This window comes from Acinonyx jubatus, chromosome C1, assembly GCF_027475565.1.
Source record: "Acinonyx jubatus isolate Ajub_Pintada_27869175 chromosome C1, VMU_Ajub_asm_v1.0, whole genome shotgun sequence".
Classification (NCBI taxonomy): Eukaryota; Metazoa; Chordata; class Mammalia; order Carnivora; family Felidae; genus Acinonyx; species Acinonyx jubatus.
Window position 1 is genome coordinate 199,927,788 of NC_069381.1, and position 20,443 is coordinate 199,948,230.

General features: G+C 50.1%; 3 protein-coding genes across 12 annotated transcripts; 2 read left to right on the top strand and 1 right to left on the bottom strand.

Annotated features, from left to right (window-relative positions):
* The first annotated feature begins 52 nt into the window (after nt 1-52).
* On the top strand, nt 53-6,528 carry ANKZF1 (ankyrin repeat and zinc finger peptidyl tRNA hydrolase 1). Of its 3 annotated transcripts, none has more exons than XM_053215819.1 (14): nt 53-196; nt 501-650; nt 1,603-1,712; nt 1,881-1,983; nt 2,100-2,293; nt 2,693-2,805; nt 2,900-3,047; nt 3,337-3,565; nt 3,727-3,873; nt 4,709-5,183; nt 5,352-5,463; nt 5,597-5,764; nt 5,902-5,987; nt 6,201-6,528. In XM_053215819.1, exons 1-14 carry the CDS (start codon nt 70-72, stop codon nt 6,322-6,324), a joined length of 2,286 nt encoding a protein of 761 aa, XP_053071794.1. In that variant the 5' UTR covers nt 53-69; the 3' UTR covers nt 6,325-6,528. The 3 variants fall into 3 exon arrangements, with proteins under 3 accessions (XP_053071794.1, XP_026905880.1, XP_026905886.1); XM_027050079.2 differs by having other exon boundaries at nt 58-393; XM_027050085.2 differs by lacking the exon at nt 501-650 and having other exon boundaries at nt 61-196.
* GLB1L (galactosidase beta 1 like) lies at nt 6,472-16,511 on the bottom strand. Of its 6 annotated transcripts, none has more exons than XM_015066642.3 (17): nt 16,370-16,511; nt 15,062-15,188; nt 14,668-14,834; nt 14,273-14,423; nt 14,068-14,128; nt 9,875-9,969; nt 9,597-9,771; nt 9,452-9,510; nt 9,226-9,347; nt 9,075-9,115; nt 8,776-8,894; nt 8,396-8,470; nt 8,184-8,273; nt 7,920-8,033; nt 7,509-7,640; nt 7,059-7,274; nt 6,472-6,911 (listed from the first exon to the last, which is right to left on the bottom strand). In XM_015066642.3, the coding sequence occupies exons 2-17, from the start codon at nt 15,128-15,130 to the stop codon at nt 6,642-6,644; spliced, it is 1,956 nt and encodes a 651-aa protein (XP_014922128.3). In that variant the 5' UTR covers nt 15,131-15,188; nt 16,370-16,511; the 3' UTR covers nt 6,472-6,641. The 6 variants fall into 6 exon arrangements, with proteins under 6 accessions (XP_014922128.3, XP_014922126.3, XP_014922127.3 ...); XM_015066640.3 differs by having other exon boundaries at nt 15,062-15,329; nt 16,370-16,509; XM_015066641.3 differs by having other exon boundaries at nt 15,062-15,367; nt 16,370-16,506.
* Nucleotides 16,512-16,535: 24 nt separating this feature from the next.
* STK16 (serine/threonine kinase 16) lies at nt 16,536-20,066 on the top strand. Of its 3 annotated transcripts, none has more exons than XM_015066644.2 (8): nt 16,536-16,663; nt 17,020-17,209; nt 17,800-18,019; nt 18,284-18,417; nt 18,588-18,708; nt 18,834-18,929; nt 19,354-19,475; nt 19,591-20,066. In XM_015066644.2, the coding sequence occupies exons 2-8, from the start codon at nt 17,124-17,126 to the stop codon at nt 19,727-19,729; spliced, it is 918 nt and encodes a 305-aa protein (XP_014922130.1). In that variant the 5' UTR covers nt 16,536-16,663; nt 17,020-17,123; the 3' UTR covers nt 19,730-20,066. The 3 variants fall into 3 exon arrangements, with proteins under 3 accessions (XP_014922130.1, XP_014922131.1, XP_026906006.1); XM_015066645.3 differs by lacking the exon at nt 16,536-16,663 and adding an exon at nt 16,670-16,818; XM_027050205.2 differs by lacking the exon at nt 16,536-16,663 and adding an exon at nt 16,684-16,733.
* The last annotated feature ends 377 nt before the right edge of the window (nt 20,067-20,443 follow it).

Below are 20,443 nucleotides of genomic sequence, written 5' to 3' on the forward strand. Positions count from 1 at the left end.
GGGGCGGGGCTGAGTTGCGGGCGACGCCATTTGTCCCCTTCGCTGCTCCGTAGTGACGAGATTGTTGTGATGTTGCAGAAATCCGGGTTTGGAATTGAAGACGAACATGCGGCTCGGTTCCCAGGACCTTTGGTGCAGCTGCTGAGGGCGGGGGCGAGTACACGCGGTTTAGTCATTGCTGGAGTTCATTGCACGGGTAACGAGGAGCGGTCGATTAGGAATTGTAGCTCTATTGGACTCGATTTGGGAGCTGCATGCTCCCCTTTCACTCTGTGTGGTCCAGGACTGGGGGTTTGAGAAAACGGGTTGGGGTCATGTATTAACCTGCAGAGCGGACTGCTGGTATCAGAGTGAGGCCCGAAGTGCCTTGCGGCGTTGGGGAGACCAAGTCAGGTAGGCAGGAGAGGGGGCGGTAGGATCTCTCTCTCTCTCTCTGGGGAGCTCTGTTTCTGTTCCCCGCTTTCTGCTCCAAGAGCCGCTCCTAAATAATTTCTGCTCAGCTATGTCGCCAGTTTCAGCTGCAGCCCAGGTTCCTACGTTGGTCTCCCTGTTTGACCTCAACGCGGATGCTCCGGTCCTTCAGGGCCTGAACTTGGTGAGCCACCCTTCTGGGGAGGCTCTGGCCCAAGCTCTGCGGACTTCCTGTCCAGGTATCTGGGAAGGTTTGGGGAGGACCCATGAGGAACGTGACACGCTCTTTAGAGCTTATTACTCCTCCAGGGAACACGTTCTTATTGATATTCCCCAGTTTAAGAGCCCTTGTTGACGTCTTTCTATGGATAAAATTTATCTTAGATTCACTCAATCTCTGGGTTGTTTCCAACACAGACGCCTGGATTGTCTCCAAACCAACCTCTTGCCATTGTTTGTATCAGGTCACGTTTACAAGCACTGCCTGCAAAATCACTTCAGAATTCCTAGAGTTCAAATTTAACTGGATTCCAATTAAATTACTCGTTGTTAAATATAGAGCAAAAAAATTTTTTAATGTTTATTTTTGAGAGAGAGAGAGTGAATGGGGGAAGGGCAGAGAGATTGGGAGACAGAGACCCCCAAGCAGAGGTGGGGCTGGAAGCGCAGAGCCCAAGGCAGGGCTGCAACTCACCAACCATGAGATCCTGACCTGAGCCAAAATCAGGAGTCGGATTTTAACTGACTGAGCCACCCAGGCGCCCCAATGTAAAACTTTTTTTTTTTTTTTTTTTTTACAACATTACTTTGTCTTTGGCTGTTTTTTCTTGAGCATGTTTTTTAAAAACCGGACTGTAATTGGAAACGTAAAGCTATTTAAAGGGCATTTGAGAAGTGGTTTTTGCAAACATGATTTTAATGTTGCCAAAAATTATTTTCTGCAGGATTCCTCTAGGTAATCCCTTTAGTTAATTTAGTGTTTGATATATATTCACCTTACATACATGTTTTCAGAAACATATTGTATCAGGTGATTACTGTGCCATTTATTTCATTATTACTAGATTATAAATTCTTTGGAGGAAAAGATGCTTTTCTTTTGTATCCCCCTTTGTATATTAGACAGTGAATGTGATTCCAGGTGCAGATTTGGGCTCCCTTTCCACCTCTAATTACCCTCCCCTCATTTAGGTTCAGGGGAGAGCGCAAGCCCAGAAAGAAAACTCCAGGGTCTGCTGGATATTTCAGAAAAGTTATTTTGTTCAACTTGTGACCAGACCTTCCACAACCACCAGGAACAGGTAAGGCCAGGTGCAGAGGTAAATGGTGGAAGCAAAAGTATAATGGTGGGTGGGTGTGTTGGTGTTATCCAACACACTTCTTGGAGTTCTGTTACTGGTGATGGGTACCATAAAGGGCCAGAGGGGGGCATATTTCCATATTCAGCCTCCCCCTTTGCTTCCTACCAGAGGGAACATTATAAGCTTGACTGGCATCGGTTTAACCTAAAGCAACGTCTCAAGGACAAGCCTCTCCTGTCTGCCCTGGACTTTGAAAAGCAGAGTTCCACAGGTGATGGCTGGTAGACCTGTGTTGAGTAGGACGTGGGGGCGGAGGAAGGCTCTAGTTTAGGAGCCTGTGGAAAGGTCAAAGATGGAACGCCAAACTTGTGCACCTCATGTTTTCAGGAGATCTTTCCAGCATCTCAGGATCAGAAGATTCAGACTCAGCCAGTGAAGAGGGCTTGCAGATTCTGGATGAGGAGAGGGCAGAGTATGAGAAGCCCAGCAGAGCCCAAGGCTTCCACCCCCATCGGGTTCTTTTCCAGAATGCCCGCGGCCAGTTCCTTGATGCCTACCGCTGTGTCCTGGGCCCTCGCCAGGCAAGTGGCAGCGCAGGTTGTGTGGTCAACTGCAGCCTTTTGGACACTCAGCCTAGATTTCCCCTGAACCCAGTCCATTTCTTACTTTTTTCTCTTTCTTCCTGTTGCATGTGGGGTCACAATTGACAGCACAGTCTTGGATTGAATTGGACTGAATCTGGGGTCGGGTGTAATGGAGTTAAGTTTGGAAACAGACCAATCTAGGTTTGAATTGTCATTCTGCCACTTGATCTTGACTACCTCTACAAGCTTCAAATTTCCTGACTTGTAAAACGGAGACAAGCCTCAGGATGGTTATATGAAATGAGATAGTGCAGGTGAAACACTTAGCCCTGGCACTTAGTTTCTTACTCTCAGTGAATGCAACACATAGGTTTGTGCTGTCCCTCTGTCATCCAGGTGTCCCCAGAAGAACCAGAACTGCTGCTACAGAACCTGCAAAACGGAGGTCCCGGATACTGTGTGGTGCTCATGGCTGCGGCTGGGCACTTTGCTGGTGCCATTTTTCAGGGGTGAGAGGGTGCTGCGTGGGTGTAAGGATGGAATGGACCCGGTTAGCCTGGGAGTACGGGCTAGTTTCCAGTACTGAGTCCGTGTTGTCTACAGAAGAGACGTGGTGACACACAAGACCTTTCACCGCTACACGGTGCGGGCCAAGCGGGGCACGGCCCAGGGAGTTCGGGATGCCCGGGGTGCGGCTTCTCGTTCTGCCGGAGCCAACCTGAGGCGCTATAATGAAGCCACGTTATATAAGGTGAGTTAGGCGTCCCAGATCTGGTGGTCCGCTGATCTACTGTTTACCCCTCTCAACTTGGCAGATACTCCAAGGGAGGGACTCCCGTATCCTCCCAGTCTTCGTTATTTCTGAGTAGACAAAGGTAGACTGGGGATGGATCCCCAAGAACCTTAGCCTTCTCATTCTTCCTTCCCCTATGTTACCTTCTACTTCCCATCCCTTACACGTCATCTGTGGGCCGTTTTTTGGTTGGAGATTTGAAAACAGCAAGTGAAGATACACTGGCCTGACTTACTCTTTTTTCTAGGATGTTCGTGACCTGCTGGCAGGGCCGGGCTGGGCTAAAGCACTGGGGGAGGCTGGGACAATACTGTTACGTGCCCCCCGCTCTGGCCGGTCCTTGTTCTTCGGAGGCCCTGGCGCACCCCTGCAACGGGGGGATCCCCGGCTTTGGGATATCCCCCTCGCTACCCGCAGACCCACCTTCCGGGAGCTACAGCATGTGCTCCATAAGCTGACCACCTTGCATGTCCACGGTGAGCCTTTTTTCTAGATCCCCAGACTCCCTAGATCTTCCTGTACTTTCCAGCCCAAGCTTTGGTTCTCATTTGTACATCCAGACAGCATCTTCATTGAGAGAAACCTGGAATGGCTTCTCTTCAACTAAACTTGAGTAACATCTTTTGTTTTATGGCAGAAGAAGACCCCCGGGAGACAGTCAGGTTGGACTCACCTCGGACACACTGGAAGACCATGAGAGAGAAGAAGGCTATCGAGGCAGAAAGAAAGGTCTCCAGTGATGAAAATGAGGCACTTGGGCAGAACGAGGAGTCTCCCAAACAGGGTTTGAGCACCATCTGGCAACTGTCCAATCTCTATCTGGGTGTCTCTCCTGGAAATGCAGTCAGATCTCCTACTATCACTTCCTTCTTTTTTTTTTTTTAAGTAGGCTCCGCGCCCAGTACAGAGCCCGATGCAGGGCTTGAACTCACCACCCTGAGATTAAGACCTGAGCTGATATCAAGAGTCGGATGCTTAACCGACTGAACCACCCAGGCGCCCCACTTCCTTCTTTATAGATGAGCCCTTACACAACACACACACCGTTATACACACACGCAAGTCTGTTATGATAAGGGGTATGTGGTAGCAGTTACAGAGACGTGTTTTGTGACCTTTCCAAATTTCCTGTTCTCTTTTGTTCATGGATGTATCCTCAGTACTTAGAAAACACGAAATAGTACATGAAATAGACGCTTGTGTTGCATAAACCTTACATAATTGACCTGTCTTACCGGATGGTGTGGTTTGGAGCTAAGGCCTGCTTTCCCGGCTGCAGACTCTTAGTCTGTGTGGCTGTCACTGCTCCCATGCTCTACTCTGTTATGTACCATCCTAAGGCTGCTCAAGGGGAGAGTCTAAGGACACTTGTTCCTGCATAGCTCCTGCTGGGTTTGTCCTTGTCTGAGCTGAGAGTTCCATTTCTACATGTGATACTAACGGATTCAGCTTTTGATGTGCTACTTGGTCTTGGCTGACAAACTACAAATACTTAATTTAATTTCAAGATCATCTGAATTACCTTTTTATGTACACTTATAGCATCTGGGCCAGCCCACATACTTCCACCCTCTGTATTATCTCCTTGGACGGACCTAACATGTCATATTTTTCCCCAGGTTCAGGGTCGGAGGGAGAGGACAGCTTCCAGGTGGAGTTGGAGCTAGTAGAGTTGGCAGTGGGGACCCTAGATCTTCGGGAGTTTGAGGTACTGCCAAAGCGGAGGAGGAGGAAAAGGAATAATAAGAAGGAGAGAAGCCGAGACCTGGAGGCTCTTCCCCAGCAAACTCAAGGAGATGAGGCCTTCTCACAGTCCACCCAGGGACGGGCAGCCCCTGTGGGGCCTTCTCTGGATGAGGCCAAGACCCCCAATCAGTCAGAGCTCTGGGACATGCTTCTAGCTGCTTGCCGAGCCGGAGATGTTGGGATGTTGAAACTCCAGCTAGCTGCCGGCCCCATAGACCCTGGAGTTCTGTCTCTGCTCAGTGCCCCCTTGGGCTCCAGCGGCTTCACGCTCCTGCATGCGGCAGCTGCAGCTGGGAGAGGCTCAGTGGTTCGCCTGCTGCTGGAGGCGGGTGCTGACCCTACTGTGCAGTAAGTAAGGGTCCCCAAGCCGAGCCCTTTAGGGTATAGAGAGGTTCATCTGGAGGCTAATGGTGGTACTGGCTACTTCACAGTATCCCCTTCATCTGTCTGGGTGAGGTTGGGAGATGTAGGAAGCGAGCTGAACCCATTTTTTTTGTGGGGGCGGTTTGCACCTAGGGACTCGAGGGCCCGGCCGCCATATACAGTCGCAGCTGACAAGTCAACACGTAATGAGTTCCGAAGGTTCATGGAGAAGAATCCAGATGCTTATGATTACAGCAAGGCTCAGGTGAGCTGGAAAAGAAGCAGCAGCAGAGTAGGAAGGCATCACAGACCCTGGCTAGATCTTTTCCACGTTCTTCTAGTTTCCCCAAAGATAGCGTGTATGGGTCTTACCTTACCCCTCCCTGGAAATTCTCCAGGTGCCAGGGCCCCTGACGCCAGAAATGGAGGCACAGCAGGCTCTGCGGAAAAGGGAGCAGAAGGCTGCCCGGCGGCAACGGGAAAAACAGCAGCTGCAGCAGCGGGAGCAGGAGGCGCGGGAGCAAGAAGAGCGGCAGCGCTTTGCCGCCCTCAGCGATCGGGAGAAGGTGAGGCCGGTGGTTCTCTCTTCCACAGCTGAGACCTCCTGAGAGGTCCGACCCCTTCCCAGTGTGCCGCTGTCACTTCTGGAGCATCCAATCCACCACTGGGGCCTTGTCCTTAACAAGACTTCTCTTCCCCGCAGAGAGCCCTGGCTGCAGAGCGCAGGCTGGCTGCCCAGCTGGGAGCCCCCACCCCTCAGGCCTCAGGCTCTGCAGTCATCAGTGCTCAGTAAGTGCTCAGCCTGCAGGGGCAGGCGTGATGGGTGGGCTGTGTTGGGGCACGCAGAATGCGTGCTTGCAGAGAACTCGGGCTGTTGAGGGGCCTTGAGGTGTTCTGGGAACCCTCTGGAGCCAAACCAGAAATGGCAGGAGGGAATGGGGAGAGCTTGGATCGGAAAGTTTCCGGGGTACCTGGTCAGCCCTTTGTGTTCTTCTTGTCCAGACGCTGCTGGAGTTGTGGGACATCCCTCCAAGGCCTCATTCCCTTTCACTATCTCGACTTCTCTTTCTGCTCCACACGCTGCCTCCGGGATCATCGCTGCCAGGCTGGAAAGCCCTCTTCCTGATCTCTTAGGGCTGCGCCTGGGGCTGACTCTGGGTCTTGAGAGGGTGCATTCATGCTAGCCTTAGGCTTCTTCTTTCCCATGAAACCAGAGTGTTTGGAAGATTAGGGAGGACACTCAGGAACCAGGGCAAAGACAGGGCCACAGAGGTGTGTGGAGCTGGTACTGTCTCTGGAACTTTAATCATAATAAAGTCTGGCAAGGAAACTGCACTTGTACTCGCATTCAGGCCTTGTGACCTTTGATTCCACATGGTCACCGGGGCCAGCACCAAGGGATCCTACCCACTCCGTGTCCCAGGCCCAAGGGTTACCTTTCTTTCAGTGCCCACTTAACTCCATTGGTTCAGAGGGACTTTGTGTATCAGCTGAGAGGGAATAGATGTATGTCTTATGCAAGGTGCTATTGAGGATAGGCCTATCCAGAAACTGGATTTGGGGCTCAGAAGGCACATTTTCTAGCTCTAGCAATGTGATTTTGTTGAGGGCTCCCCTAGAAAACAGCAGGGGTCTTGGCACGTAGAGGGTCTGTTGTGGCCCCTGCCTTGTCCAGTACCGGCCCAAGTTAAACCCATTGATCCAGACTTGGCCCTGGCAAAGAGAGAAGAAAATAAAGGGTCAGCTATCAAGGGTGTAGAATCATGCCCTTTGGGGTTTCTAATCAGAGGAATTTCTGCTGCCCCTTCTTCCATGATTTTCCTCTCATCACCTTGACCCCAACCCCACTGTCAGCAATACCTTGGTCCATCCAGGTAGAAAGAGGAAAGTGTCCCCGCCTTCTCCTAAAATTGAAAATGTTGTGGAGTAGAAGGTGGGGCCAGAGGGAGCTTGAGCGTGTGAACTTCTCAGCAACGGGAGGGGAAACCACCACTTTACAAGTTTATCAACTTTCAGAGGGAACATCAGCCACTGGGTAAGGGCTGTTTGTCCCAGAACTGGTGGCTCTAATAGGCCCTGTGAAGAAGACAAATGAAAATTCATCATTCGTTAAGCTCTTAAGGCCAAACTGTCCCTAATCAAGCCCTGGGATATAACTGTTGGCCATGTCTAGAGCCCCACAAGTGACTACTTTGCTGCCTAACTCCTAAGCACATGGCTCTTGTCTATCTTTCATTAGGCCCCTATCTTTCCAAGGGACTTTGGTCAGTAAGAGTACGGAGGAGAAGGGGGTGGGCAAAGCTAGCTCACCTTGAAGTCACTGCTGTTGGACCCAAAACTGAGCCTCCCCATGTTCTCCAGCAGGATGTCCAGTTTGGCCCCCATTTTCCCCATCAAAAATAGTTGGTGTTTCATGTTTCGTTCCAAGACACCCTGAAACACCTGTGGATAAAAAGATCTGTGAGCGGAAGGGCTCCACATCTAGCTCGTGGCCATGACACAGGAAGCTACGTTAGCACCTGTATCTGGGGAGCAAAGAGAATGTAGCCTGTCAGTTACCCATCCATTCTGGAACCTTAGCCTCAGCCAAATTCTTCCTCATCCCAGCTTATCCCTGGGCCCCCTGCAAATGTGGGCAGACAATGGGAAAAGGTAGATAAGGGGACCTTAAGGCTAAAGGTGCTGGGAAGGAGAGAGGAGATGGGCTCACAAGTTTCTTACCCCATCTACCATCACATAGGCACGGTCATGGACTCCATTGTTAGGCACCCACAATTGTGTTGGCTCAGAAACAGTATGGGTCAGATAGGTCCGGTACAACATAAAGCCGTGGTCCTGGGTGTGGAAGAGTTAAGTACGTAAGTACTTAAGATGAACTGAGAGGTAAGAGAGGACACTGTGGGGAAGATGTGTAGCTCAGAGAACCTTTGGCTACAGCTGTTGAGGAAGGTTGCCATTCCTACTGGATGTGGGATTATGCCTTACCTGTTTGACAGCCTCAAAGGTCATTGGCAAGATGGAACGGATGGGCCCGTGGGGACACAGGATGTCCAGGAAAGACAGCAGATACCCATCCTATTAGAAAAAGGGAAAGGTATTAGAACAAAGGGGAAGTTTCAGAATAGAGGGCAGGATAGGCTAGGCCATTTATAGAGAATAAAGAGGTAGGATCAGAGAAAAGATAGGGAAGAGCTTACCAGGTGCAGGGTCAAAGGTCCAAGCATCATCTTAGGGCTGGGGGGAGGTAAAGGTCCCAAGGGAATTTCCTGGAACTGAGCCCAAATTCTCTCAGGAGCCATAGGAAAACCACACAACCCCTATTCCAAAACCCCGCACAGGGATCTTAACCTGGGGTCCAGGGAAGGGCTTCATGGGGTCATGAAGATCCTGTAATTCTGCACACACTTGTGTGTATCTTCCCAAATAGTCCCCATTTGGGTGGGTGGGAAATGCTTCTGTGAGGCTATGTGGCCCAGACAACAACCAGTGATTTATGGGATCCCATTACAAACAATTTAAGTACTCCCTTTCCCCAAATTAATAAAATCCTTTGGCACTTAATGAAGTGGTAGGGCACCTTGCTGATGACATTTCGAAGAGCAAAAAGCTTAGGTGTAGGGTCCCCGGCTTCAGATATTGGTGCATCATAGTCATAGCTGGTAGTAATTGGAAGAAAGCGTCCCTTCTCATCAGCACCTGGGGTCAAATCAATTTCATTAATTCAATATCTCTCAAATAATAGGCACTAAGCAACGAAATTCATGCCGAGAAGTTTGCCATCAGAGGGGACAGGGGTGGCCATATCCAGCTTCTAGACCTCATAATCTAATTCCTTGATACGTCCCTGCTTCTACCCCAGGGACCATCTGGACTCACCATTCCAGTATCCGAAGTTGGTACCTCCATGGAACATGTACCTGAAGAGGGGGGGAAGGTGGGGGAAAGGCAAAAGCTGACCCACCGAATCTTCATTTTCATCCCCAATACCCAGTTACAGCTTCATGTTGGCCCCCGTGTCTCCAGTTACATGTTCACGCTGGCTCCCAACTTCAGCATGTTCTCTAGACCTTTGGTTACAGCTGAAATGGATCGTGTGGAGTGATTCTGGCCCCAGTAATCCAGCCAGCCTGTGTAGTATTCAGAGTTCACCTAGAAGGTGAAGTGGAAGATACCATAAATGAAATGGGAAACTGAGCTTGACCCATTCCAAACCCTGACTCTTGTTTTGACTGTCATCCCCTCCAGATCCTCACCAATGGCCCATGGGGTTCATATTTCCGAAGCAGGGCAAAGATTTCGGTCATGTTGTCAGCTGCAGAGAGGAGGCAAAAGGTGAACGATAAACATAGAAGAGGTGCCCCTTCCCCAGACTCCACTCCTAACCCTTGCTCAGGAGACCTGGGCCAAAATCTACAGTGGTATAGAGTCCCTGGAGGGAGCCACATTTGAGTCCTTCAGGCCCATCTGTGGTGAAGAGCAAGATCCTGTCTCCTAGTAGCGCACGGAAGAGCCCAGCCAAGTGTCTCATGTAGGTGAAGTCACAGGCTTTGTAGCTACCATATTCATTCTCCACCTGCCAAGGAAAAGGAAAAGTGGAGCTTGGCCATGCGGTGGGGGTTAGGACCCCTGGCTCCTCCTTCCCCTTACCCAGTCAATTTGTACCCAGTCACTTGTACCTGAATGCTAATGATGTTGCCCCCATTGTGGTAGAGCCATGGATATAACTTGGGCAGCAAGACCTTGAACCAGGAGTCCACTGCAGCAAGAAAGTCTAAAGGAAGGAGCAGTGCTCTGCTCAATAGGACACCACCGCCTCCGTAGCCCCCACCCTTAGTATCTATGCCAGCAACTTCAGTGATGCCTGAACCTGGGCTGCAGTTGGCATCCCACTTGTCTGCAAATAAATCTGAGAAGCAGTGAGTCTGAAACCCTCTTATGTACTTGTATGGCAAGGACATCTGGGCATAGGAACCCCTGAAGCAGTGTTTCTTGTAAATTTAGTTTTTAAACGTAAGAAAAATGTTAAATGCATCATATGGATGCAAGTGTATACTTGCGAGGGCTGTGAAGTAGCATGGGAATTCACAGAAATGCAGACTCTCTGACCTGCACCCTAATGTAACTGACAATCCAAGTGATTTGAGTCATTAATTGAAACATCGCTGTATTAGGTATCACGCCTTAGGTATCATCCTCAACTCCTGTTTGTGATCTTTGTTGATTCACCCTCAGGGTCTTCACTTCACTTCACTCTGCCTGACACTTTCTCCCCACCGTCCTTTATCCAGCCAACTCCAATGCAAGCTTAAGATCTTAACTTATTTCACTTCCTCAGGAAAACCTCGGATATCCCAGATGAGGGCAGATGTCTGTTACACACTCTCACATCACCTCATACTTCTTTTTCAAGCATGTAACAAATTATAGTTAAGTATTTACTTCTATAATTGTTTCCCGACAGTCTCTCTCCCCCACCGTGAGCAGGAACCTAGTCTGTCAGGTTCATTTGCTGCATCCTATCGCTGGGGACAATGCCTAGCAGGTAGCAGACTCTCAAAGGTGGAGTCAACAAAAGATGTGTTGGAGGATATTTTTGCATTAAGACACTGAACCCCTTTACATTTTGTTTCCTGTATAAAGGGTGCCCAGGTTTGACTGCCTCCTTTAATCCAAGCGTATATTAAATCTCATCCAACAAGTATTTATGGGTGCTTACTATACGCCAAATAATGCTCTAGGTGTTAGGGATACAGAGTACAACAAAATAGACCAAAATCTCTGCTCTTGTCGAATTTCCTTTCCAGTGAGGAAGGCAGACAATAAATAAATAGCTAAAATGTATAGTGTGTTAATGCCAACAACAAAAAAATATATATGGAAGAAGGATATATATGGTGGGGGAGCTTAAATTTTAGAGCGTAGCCCAGGGAAGGCATCACGGAGAAGGTGATTCTGCAGGAAGACTGAGGGAGCACCGAGTGCAAAGGCCTCAAGGCAGGAATGTGCCTGGTGAGTCTGAAAAACAGCCAGTGAAGCCAGTGTGAACAATAAGGGAAAGAGTAGATGTCAGGTAGGTGACTGGGCCAATTAGGTAGGACCTAATAGGCCATTTTAAGGAGTCCATGGTTCATATTCTGAATGAGATGAGAACCTATTAGAGAGATTTAAGTAGAGAAATGACATGATCTGAGATATATGTTTAAACTTATATTTGCATTGAGAACAGACTATAAGGGGTGAGGGCAAAGAAGGGGAAGCAATAAGGAACCTATTCAAGTAGTCCAGGTGGGAGAGGCAGCTTGGACCAGTGGGGGTGATGAAAAGTAGTTGAAGTCAGTATATTCAATATATTTGCAGGACTTTCTGATAGGTTGAATATGAGAAAAAGGTGTAACAAATACCATACTGTTTAGCCTGATCAGTTGGAAAATGGAGTTGCTATGAACTGAGGCGAGATGGTGGGAACAGCTCGTTGGAGAGGCCATACCAGAGGCTTAATTGTATCATTATGCCTTAGATCTCCAAACATGCAACCAGATATATGTTTTCAGAGGCCAAGGGAGAGTCCTGGAACTGGAGATACATATTTCAGAGTCATTAACTATTAGATGGGATCAAAAGCCATGAGAATGGATGAGATTGTCTAAGGAAACACATAGAAAAGAGAAGCATCCCAGGACTGAGCCCTGAAACACCCCAGCATTTAGAGGAAACAGAAAGGGAGAAGAACCAGCAAGAGACTAAGAAGGAAGGGTCAGCAAGGCTGGGATGTGGGGGGAAGGGGGAGGACCAGATAAAGGTGGTATTTTGGAAGCTAAGAATGCATTTCAAAGAACGGAGGCCTAGAGAGGGACCGTGGATTCAGCAGTGAAGAGGTTGCTAGCTTTCTTGAGAACAATGGACATTGCATGTTGGTGTCCCATCACTACTTTGCCATTTCAAATGCATTTCATAGTCAGCTGAAGTCACAGGAATTGCTAGAAGGGGCGTAAAGCTCTTCAGCACCCTATGAAGTGAAGTGCCTGGAAGGTCCCCAGCAGATACGAAGCAATTTTACCAGAGTGATCCTTTTTTTTTTTTTTTTTTTAATGTTTATTTTTGAGAGAGGGAGAGAGAGGGAGAGAGGAAGAGCATGAGCAGGGAAGGGGCAGAGAGAGAGGGAGACACAGAACCTGAAGAAGGCTCCAGGCTCTGAGCTGTTAGCACAGAGCCCAACACGGGGCTCAAACTCATGAACTCTGAGCCGAAGTCAGAAGCTTAACCAACTGAACCACCCGTGCTCCCAGAGTGATCTTTTTAAAAGATATAAATCAGATAAAATCACTCCCTTGCTCTGATGATGGAATTCCTATTTACATCTGAAGTAAAATCCAAACTCCTTGAAATAGTGGGCATTTCAGAGTTGATCATGAGTTCTTATCTTGTCTCTCCCTATGCTCTTTCCCCAGGCAATGGCCCAGTATCTGTGGATCTAAGTGCCATCTTTAGACTGGTGAATCCCAAATTTACCTCTAGCTCAGACCTCCTCGTGAGCTCCACACTCACGCAGCCCGTGGCTTAACATCCTCACTTGAGTGTGATATGATAAAAATTTAACATGATCAGAAGAACTGCTTTTCCTCCAAAAAGGTGGTCCTTTGCCACCCCTAGTCTCTTCCATCTTTCCTATGTCAGTAATGGCACCGCCATCTTGACTAGCCAGAAAGCTGGATTCCTTTCTTTCCGGACCCTACTCCCTGCCCCTACTCTTCCCCTTCCCAACAAAATCTATCAATCAGTCCTGGTGATTTTGATCCCCAACTTGTATCTCAATTCTGCCCTCTTCCCATCTCCGCCACCATCACCTGAGTCCAGGAGCCAACGCCTGCCTCCTCAACTACAGCCAGAGTCTCCCAATTAGTTTTTCCACCTCTATCCTTGCTCCCCTCCCTCCATTCTCCACACTCAGGCTCAACTAATCTGAAAACAAATCAATATGTCTCTTTAAGAAGCTCTTTCAATGGTTTATGTCTCGTTAAGCTCTTTCAGTGGCTTTCTACTCTGCTTAGGATAAAATGCAAACCCCTTACAATGGCCTACAAGGTCCTGTATTAACATTCCCTATCTATCTCCAATTTCACAGCACATTCCTCTCTCCCTATGCCCCAGCCAAGCTGGCCTCAACCATGCCATGTACTTTCCCATCTCTGTGCATTTGAATATACTGTTTCTTCTACCAGGTCATTCTCACCTCACTCTTTATATGACCAGAGCTTTCCCTTCCCTGGAGTCAAGTGAAATGTCATCATTTCAGAAGAGCCTTCAGAACTTCAGACTTCCCTACCAAAAACAGGTGTTCTCGGTTTTTAATTTTTTTTAATGTTTACTTTTGAGAGAGAGACAAAGAGCATGAGCAGGGGAGGGGCAGAGAGAGAGGGGGAGACACAGAATCTGAAGCAGGTTCCAGGCTCTGAACTGTCAGCACAGAGCCTGACACGGGGCTTGAACTCACAAACTGTGAGATCATGATCTGAGCCGAAGTCGAAGTTTAACCGACTGAGCCCCCCAGGTGCCCCAACAGGCCTTCTCTGTTATTCACGATCGCAATTCCTTGTCTGTTTTCTTGTGTAGTATTTATACAGTTTGCAATAATCTTACAGGTTTTGGTTTTTTAACAATCTGTTTCTTTCACCATAAGCTCCATTGCACAGGGACTGGGTCTGTCTGGTTCCCCAGTTTCTAGCATCTTGTTGGGCATGAAGGGAACACTCAAATATCTGCATGAATGATCTCCAGTTTGGGGATGGTCTCTTCTGTTTTGGGCACCCAACGACCCATTTTGTGGCTGTTGTTTGCCTTTTTCTGCGCTAAAAATCTTGTCTCAACTCACCTGGATCTGAGGTTCTCAGTTGGATTTCAGGCTTTTGAAGCAACCAGGCTGGGAGACCCCCCTGAGACAAACATAAAGACAACAGGTTTTGTTGTTTGGGAGTGAAGTAGCGGAGGTAAGAAGGGAGGATGTTGTGTATTGCACTGCAGAGTGGGCAGATGGGAGGAGTCCGGGAAGAGCACGAGTGGCCCTTCTCCTAACTCACCATCTCCCACTCTGCACAGATGTAAGGTCCTGGTCTGAGTATGACCAACAGGTCTGCTATAGATGCCTCATTCAGAAATGCAGTGAGGTCCCGGCTGCCATTAAAGTTATAGACCCCAGGCTCTGGCTCATGGTAGTTCCAGGGCACATAACTGAGAAAGAAAGAGGTTAACAGGGCCCGAGGCAGGGCGGTGCTGGAGAGGCCTAAGGGATCAGGCCTTGCAGGGAATCTCCAGGAAGCGGTTGGTAGGAGGTCCTGGCCCACCCTTTCCCACCCTAGGCCTGGAAGCCCTGGAGCTCTCATACCCGGCCAGTCTATCTGTCCCAACACCCTTCTTAAGTGGGTGGTAGGATGAATAAATCCCATCCTCCATGGCTCTCCTGAGCACTTCTTACAACTGTACAGCGTTGAGGCCACTCATTCGCATCTTCAAGAGCCGGTCTGCCCACAGCACCCGTGGTACCCGAAAGTAGTGCAGGCTGCCGGACACGTAGCGGAAAGGGGCCCCATCCAGGAGGAATCTGTCATTTTCTCGATCCACTATGAACGACCGAGTGTCTGCCTGCAGAGGGAGAGATTATGCTCAGCAGAGGTCTGGAGTTGGCAGGGGGGTCAGTGTTGGCAGTTGGAGATGGAACTAGCCCTGCCCATTGTTGCGTTACTTTTCACTTTCTTTCTCTCCTGGGCTAGATCTGATCCCGTTTCACCGCACCCAGCCTGCTGATTCAATCCTGTCATTCTACCTGGGGCAGCAGCACCCAGCCTGCTGATTCAATCCTGTCATTTTACCTGGGGCAGCAGCAGCGTCAGAAGTGGCAACAGCAGGGAAGGAAGGCAGGGCGGCTTCTTGGGAGCCATGGCGCTAACACGGCTCCTCTAGTCAGAGAGGGCGGTCCGACTGTCACGTGGCGGATTCCTGGGAGGGAACCTCAGCGAGCAAGGGGGCGGAGACCACCTCTAGTTGCCAGGCGATCAGCCTGGCCTTGTCCACCCGCTACTCTACTAGTTTGTAAAATCCTCTACATCTTGAATCAGCTTCATCAGCGTCACCTGGGAGCTTGTTAGAAATGCAGAGTCTCAGGTCCTACCTCAGACCTACAGAATCAGAATTTGTACTTTAACAAGATTCCCAGGCGATTCTAAAGACATCCAAGATTGAGAAGCACTGTTCTACTAAACTGAGCTCCCTGAGGGTGAAGAGTACCTTGTCCACCTTGAATCCTCAGCTTCTAGGACAAGGCCCGGCACATAGCAGGTTAAATCTAGATGAATGAATGTCAGAACCAGGGGGCAAAAACAGGTTCAGAACCAAGAGAAACCAGATCTTCCCAGTGGTGTGAAAGTGGGGAACAGGTTATAAGAGGGATCTTTTTTCCTGGTGGCCCCGTTTCAGTAAGAGACCATCTCGGCCATCCCGTCTTCTTTGGATGTGCACTGCTCTCCAATTTATCCCTGCCTGCCTGTGCGAGAGATGCCAAGGACAACTTGGGGCCAAGACTTGGGGATTTGTGAATTTCCATGACTCCTGCCTTCACAGTCCCAAGCCTGGGATGTAAGGACCAGGATAAAATAAATAAAATGATAATAAAAATAATAGTAATTTCTGTTTACTGACACTAAGGGCTGTGTGTCAGATATTGTGCTCAGCACTTTACATCTCATTTAATCTTCAAAAAACTCTGCGCAGTAGATAATTCTCATTTCCATTTTACAGATGAAGAAATTGAGAGAAAATTTAAATAGCCTGTTTAAGGTCACATAACTAGTTTAGCAGAGATGGGATTTGAACTAGGCATTCTGGCCCCACAGTACGTGCACTTAACTTTGGGTACTATTATACCTTGTTACCATTTAGGGAAACCGAGGCTCTGAGAGGTTAAGTAAGTCGTCCGAGGTCACACAGCTAGTAACTAAGCTGTTAAGACAAGATTTAGAACCTAGTCTGGTTCAAAAGCCCAAGCTCTTAACCACTGAAATTAGAGTGGTGGGATACAGGCCAGAGCCCCAAGGTTGTACTGATCAGAAACGTAGAGGTCCAGGCCGCCAGCACCCACCCCAGAACCGCCCCTCGCGGCTGGACTGTAGTCAGCCTCCTACCTCCGGCATTGGGAGATGGAAGTCCTGGGGGCCTCGGGCCGAGCCCGGCTTTGCTCCCGTTTGGCGTAAGTGCCTGCGTCTTGACCACTACTGAAGGCCAGGTGTGGAACCTTCACCTGGGTCCTGGGACCCGTCCTACCCCAGGCTTAGCCCGCCCCCGGCCTCTCTGCTTCTGGCCCCCACATCATCCATACGCCCAGCGGTTGCTAGGCTACCGCGGGCCGTTACGCCGGCGCGGAATGATGACGTACTCACTTCTTCCGGTCTCTCGCTTCTCTCTCCAGCCCGAGCCAGGTCAGTGGGGATCCGGGGCTGACTCTCCCCGGGCTCTGCGCGCCGAGGCCGGGGGTGGGCCCTTCTGGAGGTGGGCTGGGGCCTCGCACCCCCCGGAACTACCCTCTGCCCTGCCGTGGCGGCCCGATGGCCGTGGGAGCGGGGGCCTCTCCAAGGTGGGCTGGGGTTGGAAGAAGCGGCCTGGTAGTCGCTGTGTGGCCGGAGGCTTTAAGGCACCTGACTCCAACCTTCTTGGAGTTGGCGTCGCCAGGGCCCGTTTTCTCTACGTTCCGGGACCTGGGCCCCAGCTCTCCTGGTACTTCAGGGGTCGTCTGGATTGTCCCTGACCCACGACTCTGCCGTTTTTTTCCTTCCAGCATGATCCGCTGGGCCCCCAGAGCATCCCCTGGAAGAGCCCACTCAACCTGGACGAAGCCTTCGGCAGCCTCAGACCGCCCTTGAGGAGGATGACTGAGACACTATGGGCCACGCGCTGTGTGTCTGCTCTCGGGGAACTGTCATCATTGACAATAAGCGCTACCTCTTCATCCAGAAACTGGGGGAGGGGTGAGTGTTTGGAAATCACTTAGCTAGTAGTCCCCAGCGTTATGGCGATTGAAGGACAGCAGTCTGCACAAGATAGGGGCCTAGAAGTATCCTCTTAACATATCCTTTAGCTCACCTGTCACAGCCTAGCGACACGGTAGTCAAAACAGTGGATTCTGGAGCCAGGCCTCCTGGATCCGCCTTGTGTGACCTTGAAAACCCATGGTTTCTTCATCTCCTTAATGGAGATACTTTTTTTTTTTTTTTTGTCACTGATGGAGTTGTAAGAATTAAATGAGATAATGCATATAAAACATCTCACCCAGTGACTGGTTCACAGCACTTGGTAAATGTTGAGTGTTACTCATTTAATATTTATGGAGCGTTTGTCATGTGCAGAGCACTGCCTTATGATCAAAGCACCGCAGAGATTACTGTGTTCCTGCTCTTGAGCCCAAAGTGTAAAATCGTCACACTCCTCTTGAAGCCACATCTTGGGAGGGTTTTTGCCAACTGGGAAAGATACCCTCCCCCCCCACCTCTTCCCTCCAGGGAATCCCTAGCAGTATGGGAGATGACCGTGGTCCTTCACTGACCCCTTTGGCCCACAGTGGGTTCAGCTATGTGGACCTAGTGGAGGGGTTACATGATGGACACTTCTACGCCCTGAAGCGGATCCTGTGTCACGAGCAGCAGGATCGGGAGGAGGCCCAACGAGAAGCAGACATGCATCGCCTCTTCCATCACCCCAACATCCTTCGCCTTGTGGCTTATTGTCTGAGAGAGCGGGGCACCAAACATGAAGCCTGGCTGCTGCTACCCTTCTTCAAGGTCAGAAAGTCTCCTGGCAGTGGAGGGGCTTGCAACAAAGCCATCTACCAAGGGCTGTGTGAGTAGTCAAGCATGTTAGGAAGCAGACGTCATGTCCTGGGTTTGACCACTTCAGATTTGGGGTTTAGAGGAACCCAGGTGGGAATGTGAGGTGTATAGTGCGTGCAGTGAAAGAGTTGATAGGCTGTGACACAGGGAAGGGATCAGGGTCCGGGATCAGAGGCTCAGAAAACATCTCCAACTGTGGGAAAACTTGTGTTGCAGAGGGGTACGCTGTGGAATGAGATAGAAAGGCTGAAGGACAAAGGCAACTTCTTGACTGAAGATCAAATCCTTCAGCTGCTGCTCGGTATCTGCAGAGGCCTTGAGGCCATTCATGCCAGAGGTTATGCCCACAGGTCAGTGGGAGGGCCGTGCGTATTTACGGGGCAGAAAGGAAGAGCCTCACCAAGAGGATCAAGAGGTCTCTGCTCTCCTCCCAAGGAACAATCCCCATGATTCTTTTGCCCTCAGGGATTCCAGCCTCCCTGTCCAGGGATGCTCATGGGCCATTTCTACTTCCCTACAGGGACCTGAAGCCTACCAATATCTTGCTTGGAGATGAGGGGCAACCGGTTTTAATGGACTTGGGCTCCATGAATCAAGCTTGCATCCATGTGGAGGGCTCCCGCCAGGCTCTGGCCCTGCAGGTAACAGAGCGTCCGGCTCCTTTGCCCTCCTGTTCCCCATCGCAACTTCTTCCGGTGTATGCCCCAATTTGGTCACATGACTATGACCTGTGCCCCACTTTTGAGTTGTGGGGCCACTGTTCCAGGACTGGGCAGCCCAGAGATGCACCATCTCCTACCGGGCCCCGGAGCTCTTCTCTGTGCAGAGCCACTGTGTCATCGATGAGCGGACCGATGTCTGGGTGAGGAACATGTGGGCAGGAGTATGGCGGGGAGAGGAATGCTACTCTGTACCTGCTGTGAAGTAGAGAGGCAGGTCTTTGTTTTCGAGTGCATGGGGCCCTAGGAACTGCATGTGTCCCCATCCCCCTCGACTTCCTTCCTGGGAGCTGTCACTGACACCATACTCAGTTGCTCAGGAAGTGGTATAATCCCGCTCTTTGAACAGAGTGAGTACAGCTAAATGTCAGGCCTGAAGGCAGTGGCTAAACGAGGGGTACAGAAGCCTCCAGCTACCTGGTGATTTCTCTGGACCCTGGTTTGGTGTCATGTGGCTGAGGTCAGCATAATCTTTTTAGCTTATGCAGTCACATTTCACTACAGAATTAAGAGGAGAGGTATCCCCCCCATTGGTCCCCTGTCAAAGAATAACCAAGTTGTGCTCAGTCCCTAGGCTGTGTGCTATATGCCATGATGTTTGGGGAGGGCCCATATGACATGGTGTTCCAGAAGGGTGACAGTGTGGCCCTTGCCGTGCAAAACCAACTAAGCATCCCGCACAGTCCCAGGTAAGCAATAAAAGGGCCACCAAACACTTCAGACTGCTCCCAGACATTAGTGGAGTTGGAACCTTCGCACAGGGAATGAGGACTGTCTGGTCACCCTGTCCGCTTCCTTCCACAGGCATTCTTCAGCACTGCGGCAGCTCTTGGCCTCCATGATGACTGTAGACCCCCAGCAGCGTCCTCCCATTCATCTCCTTCTCAGTCAGCTGGAGGCACTGCAACCCCCGGCTTTGGGCCAGCACACCACCCAAATCTGAACAAACCAGTGGCCATGTTGAGGTGGCCCCTGGGCCTTGGAAGGAGGATCCCATCCCCTTATTAGAATCTCCACGTGTTCTCTCCAGGACTGCTGTCTTGCAATTGGGGGCAGGTGGGTGGGGACAGTCAACTCAGTCGTCTGTCTCTGCTTCTGCTCGCTTATCTCAAAGAGCAACAACTGAACAGGGGGACAGACTGAGTTGCGGTGGACAGGGTTGGGGAATGGGGAAAGGGAAACTGATAGAATCGAGACAGGTTCTGAGCAGGACTGCTGAGCTTACATCATGGTCTGCCTCCACATCTGGGAGCAAGAGAATGTATAAAAAGAAGAATAAAGTGAAAGCAGCTTGGTGTGGATCTTAGTCTCATTGTTCCTGGAGTGAGAAGAGGTGCCAGGGGCCCAAGGTCTGGCTGCCGTTTCCAAGGGAACAGACTGGGAAGAGACACTGGTGTAGCAAAGGGTGGTGGGACTTCGTCATTCCACGTGAGGAGGCAGGTATCCTTACCTTACATCTGGCTAGCCAGGAGCGGGCAGTTCTCTGAGCTTGCCTTGGTCAAACACTTAAAGCTGTTCTGGATTGAGCTGGCCTCTGTGCTAAGAACTGGGACCAGGGCTCCCTAGAAGCACACTCAATTCTTTCCTTCATTCCCAGGAGTGGGTAGCTGAGTCAAAGCAGCCCAGCCGGTTTGCCAGGCAAGGGCTCCTGGGTGGA

Bases quoted from the DNA above. Each gene is read 5' to 3' on its own strand.
- ANKZF1 (XM_053215819.1), top strand. From the start codon at position 70: ATGTTGCAGAAATCCGGGTTTGGAATTGAAGACGAACATGCGGCTCGG. The intron at 3,566-3,726 runs GTGAGCCTTTTT...GTTTTATGGCAG, and splicing joins GACCACCTTGCATGTCCACG to AAGAAGACCCCCGGGAGACA. The intron at 5,765-5,901 runs GTGAGGCCGGTG...TCTTCCCCGCAG, and splicing joins CCCTCAGCGATCGGGAGAAG to AGAGCCCTGGCTGCAGAGCG.
- GLB1L (XM_015066642.3), bottom strand. From the start codon at position 15,130: ATGGCTCCCAAGAAGCCGCCCTGCCTTCCTTCCCTGCTGTTGCCACTT. The intron at 14,129-14,272 runs GTGAGTTAGGAG...TGTTTGTCTCAG, and splicing joins TCTGTGCAGAGTGGGAGATG to GGGGGTCTCCCAGCCTGGTT. The intron at 8,034-8,183 runs GTAAGGCATAAT...TTCCACACCCAG, and splicing joins CCTTTGAGGCTGTCAAACAG to GACCACGGCTTTATGTTGTA.
- STK16 (XM_015066644.2), top strand. From the start codon at position 17,124: ATGGGCCACGCGCTGTGTGTCTGCTCTCGGGGAACTGTCATCATTGAC. The intron at 17,210-17,799 runs GTGAGTGTTTGG...TTTGGCCCACAG, and splicing joins ATCCAGAAACTGGGGGAGGG to TGGGTTCAGCTATGTGGACC. The intron at 19,476-19,590 runs GTAAGCAATAAA...TTCCTTCCACAG, and splicing joins AGCATCCCGCACAGTCCCAG to GCATTCTTCAGCACTGCGGC.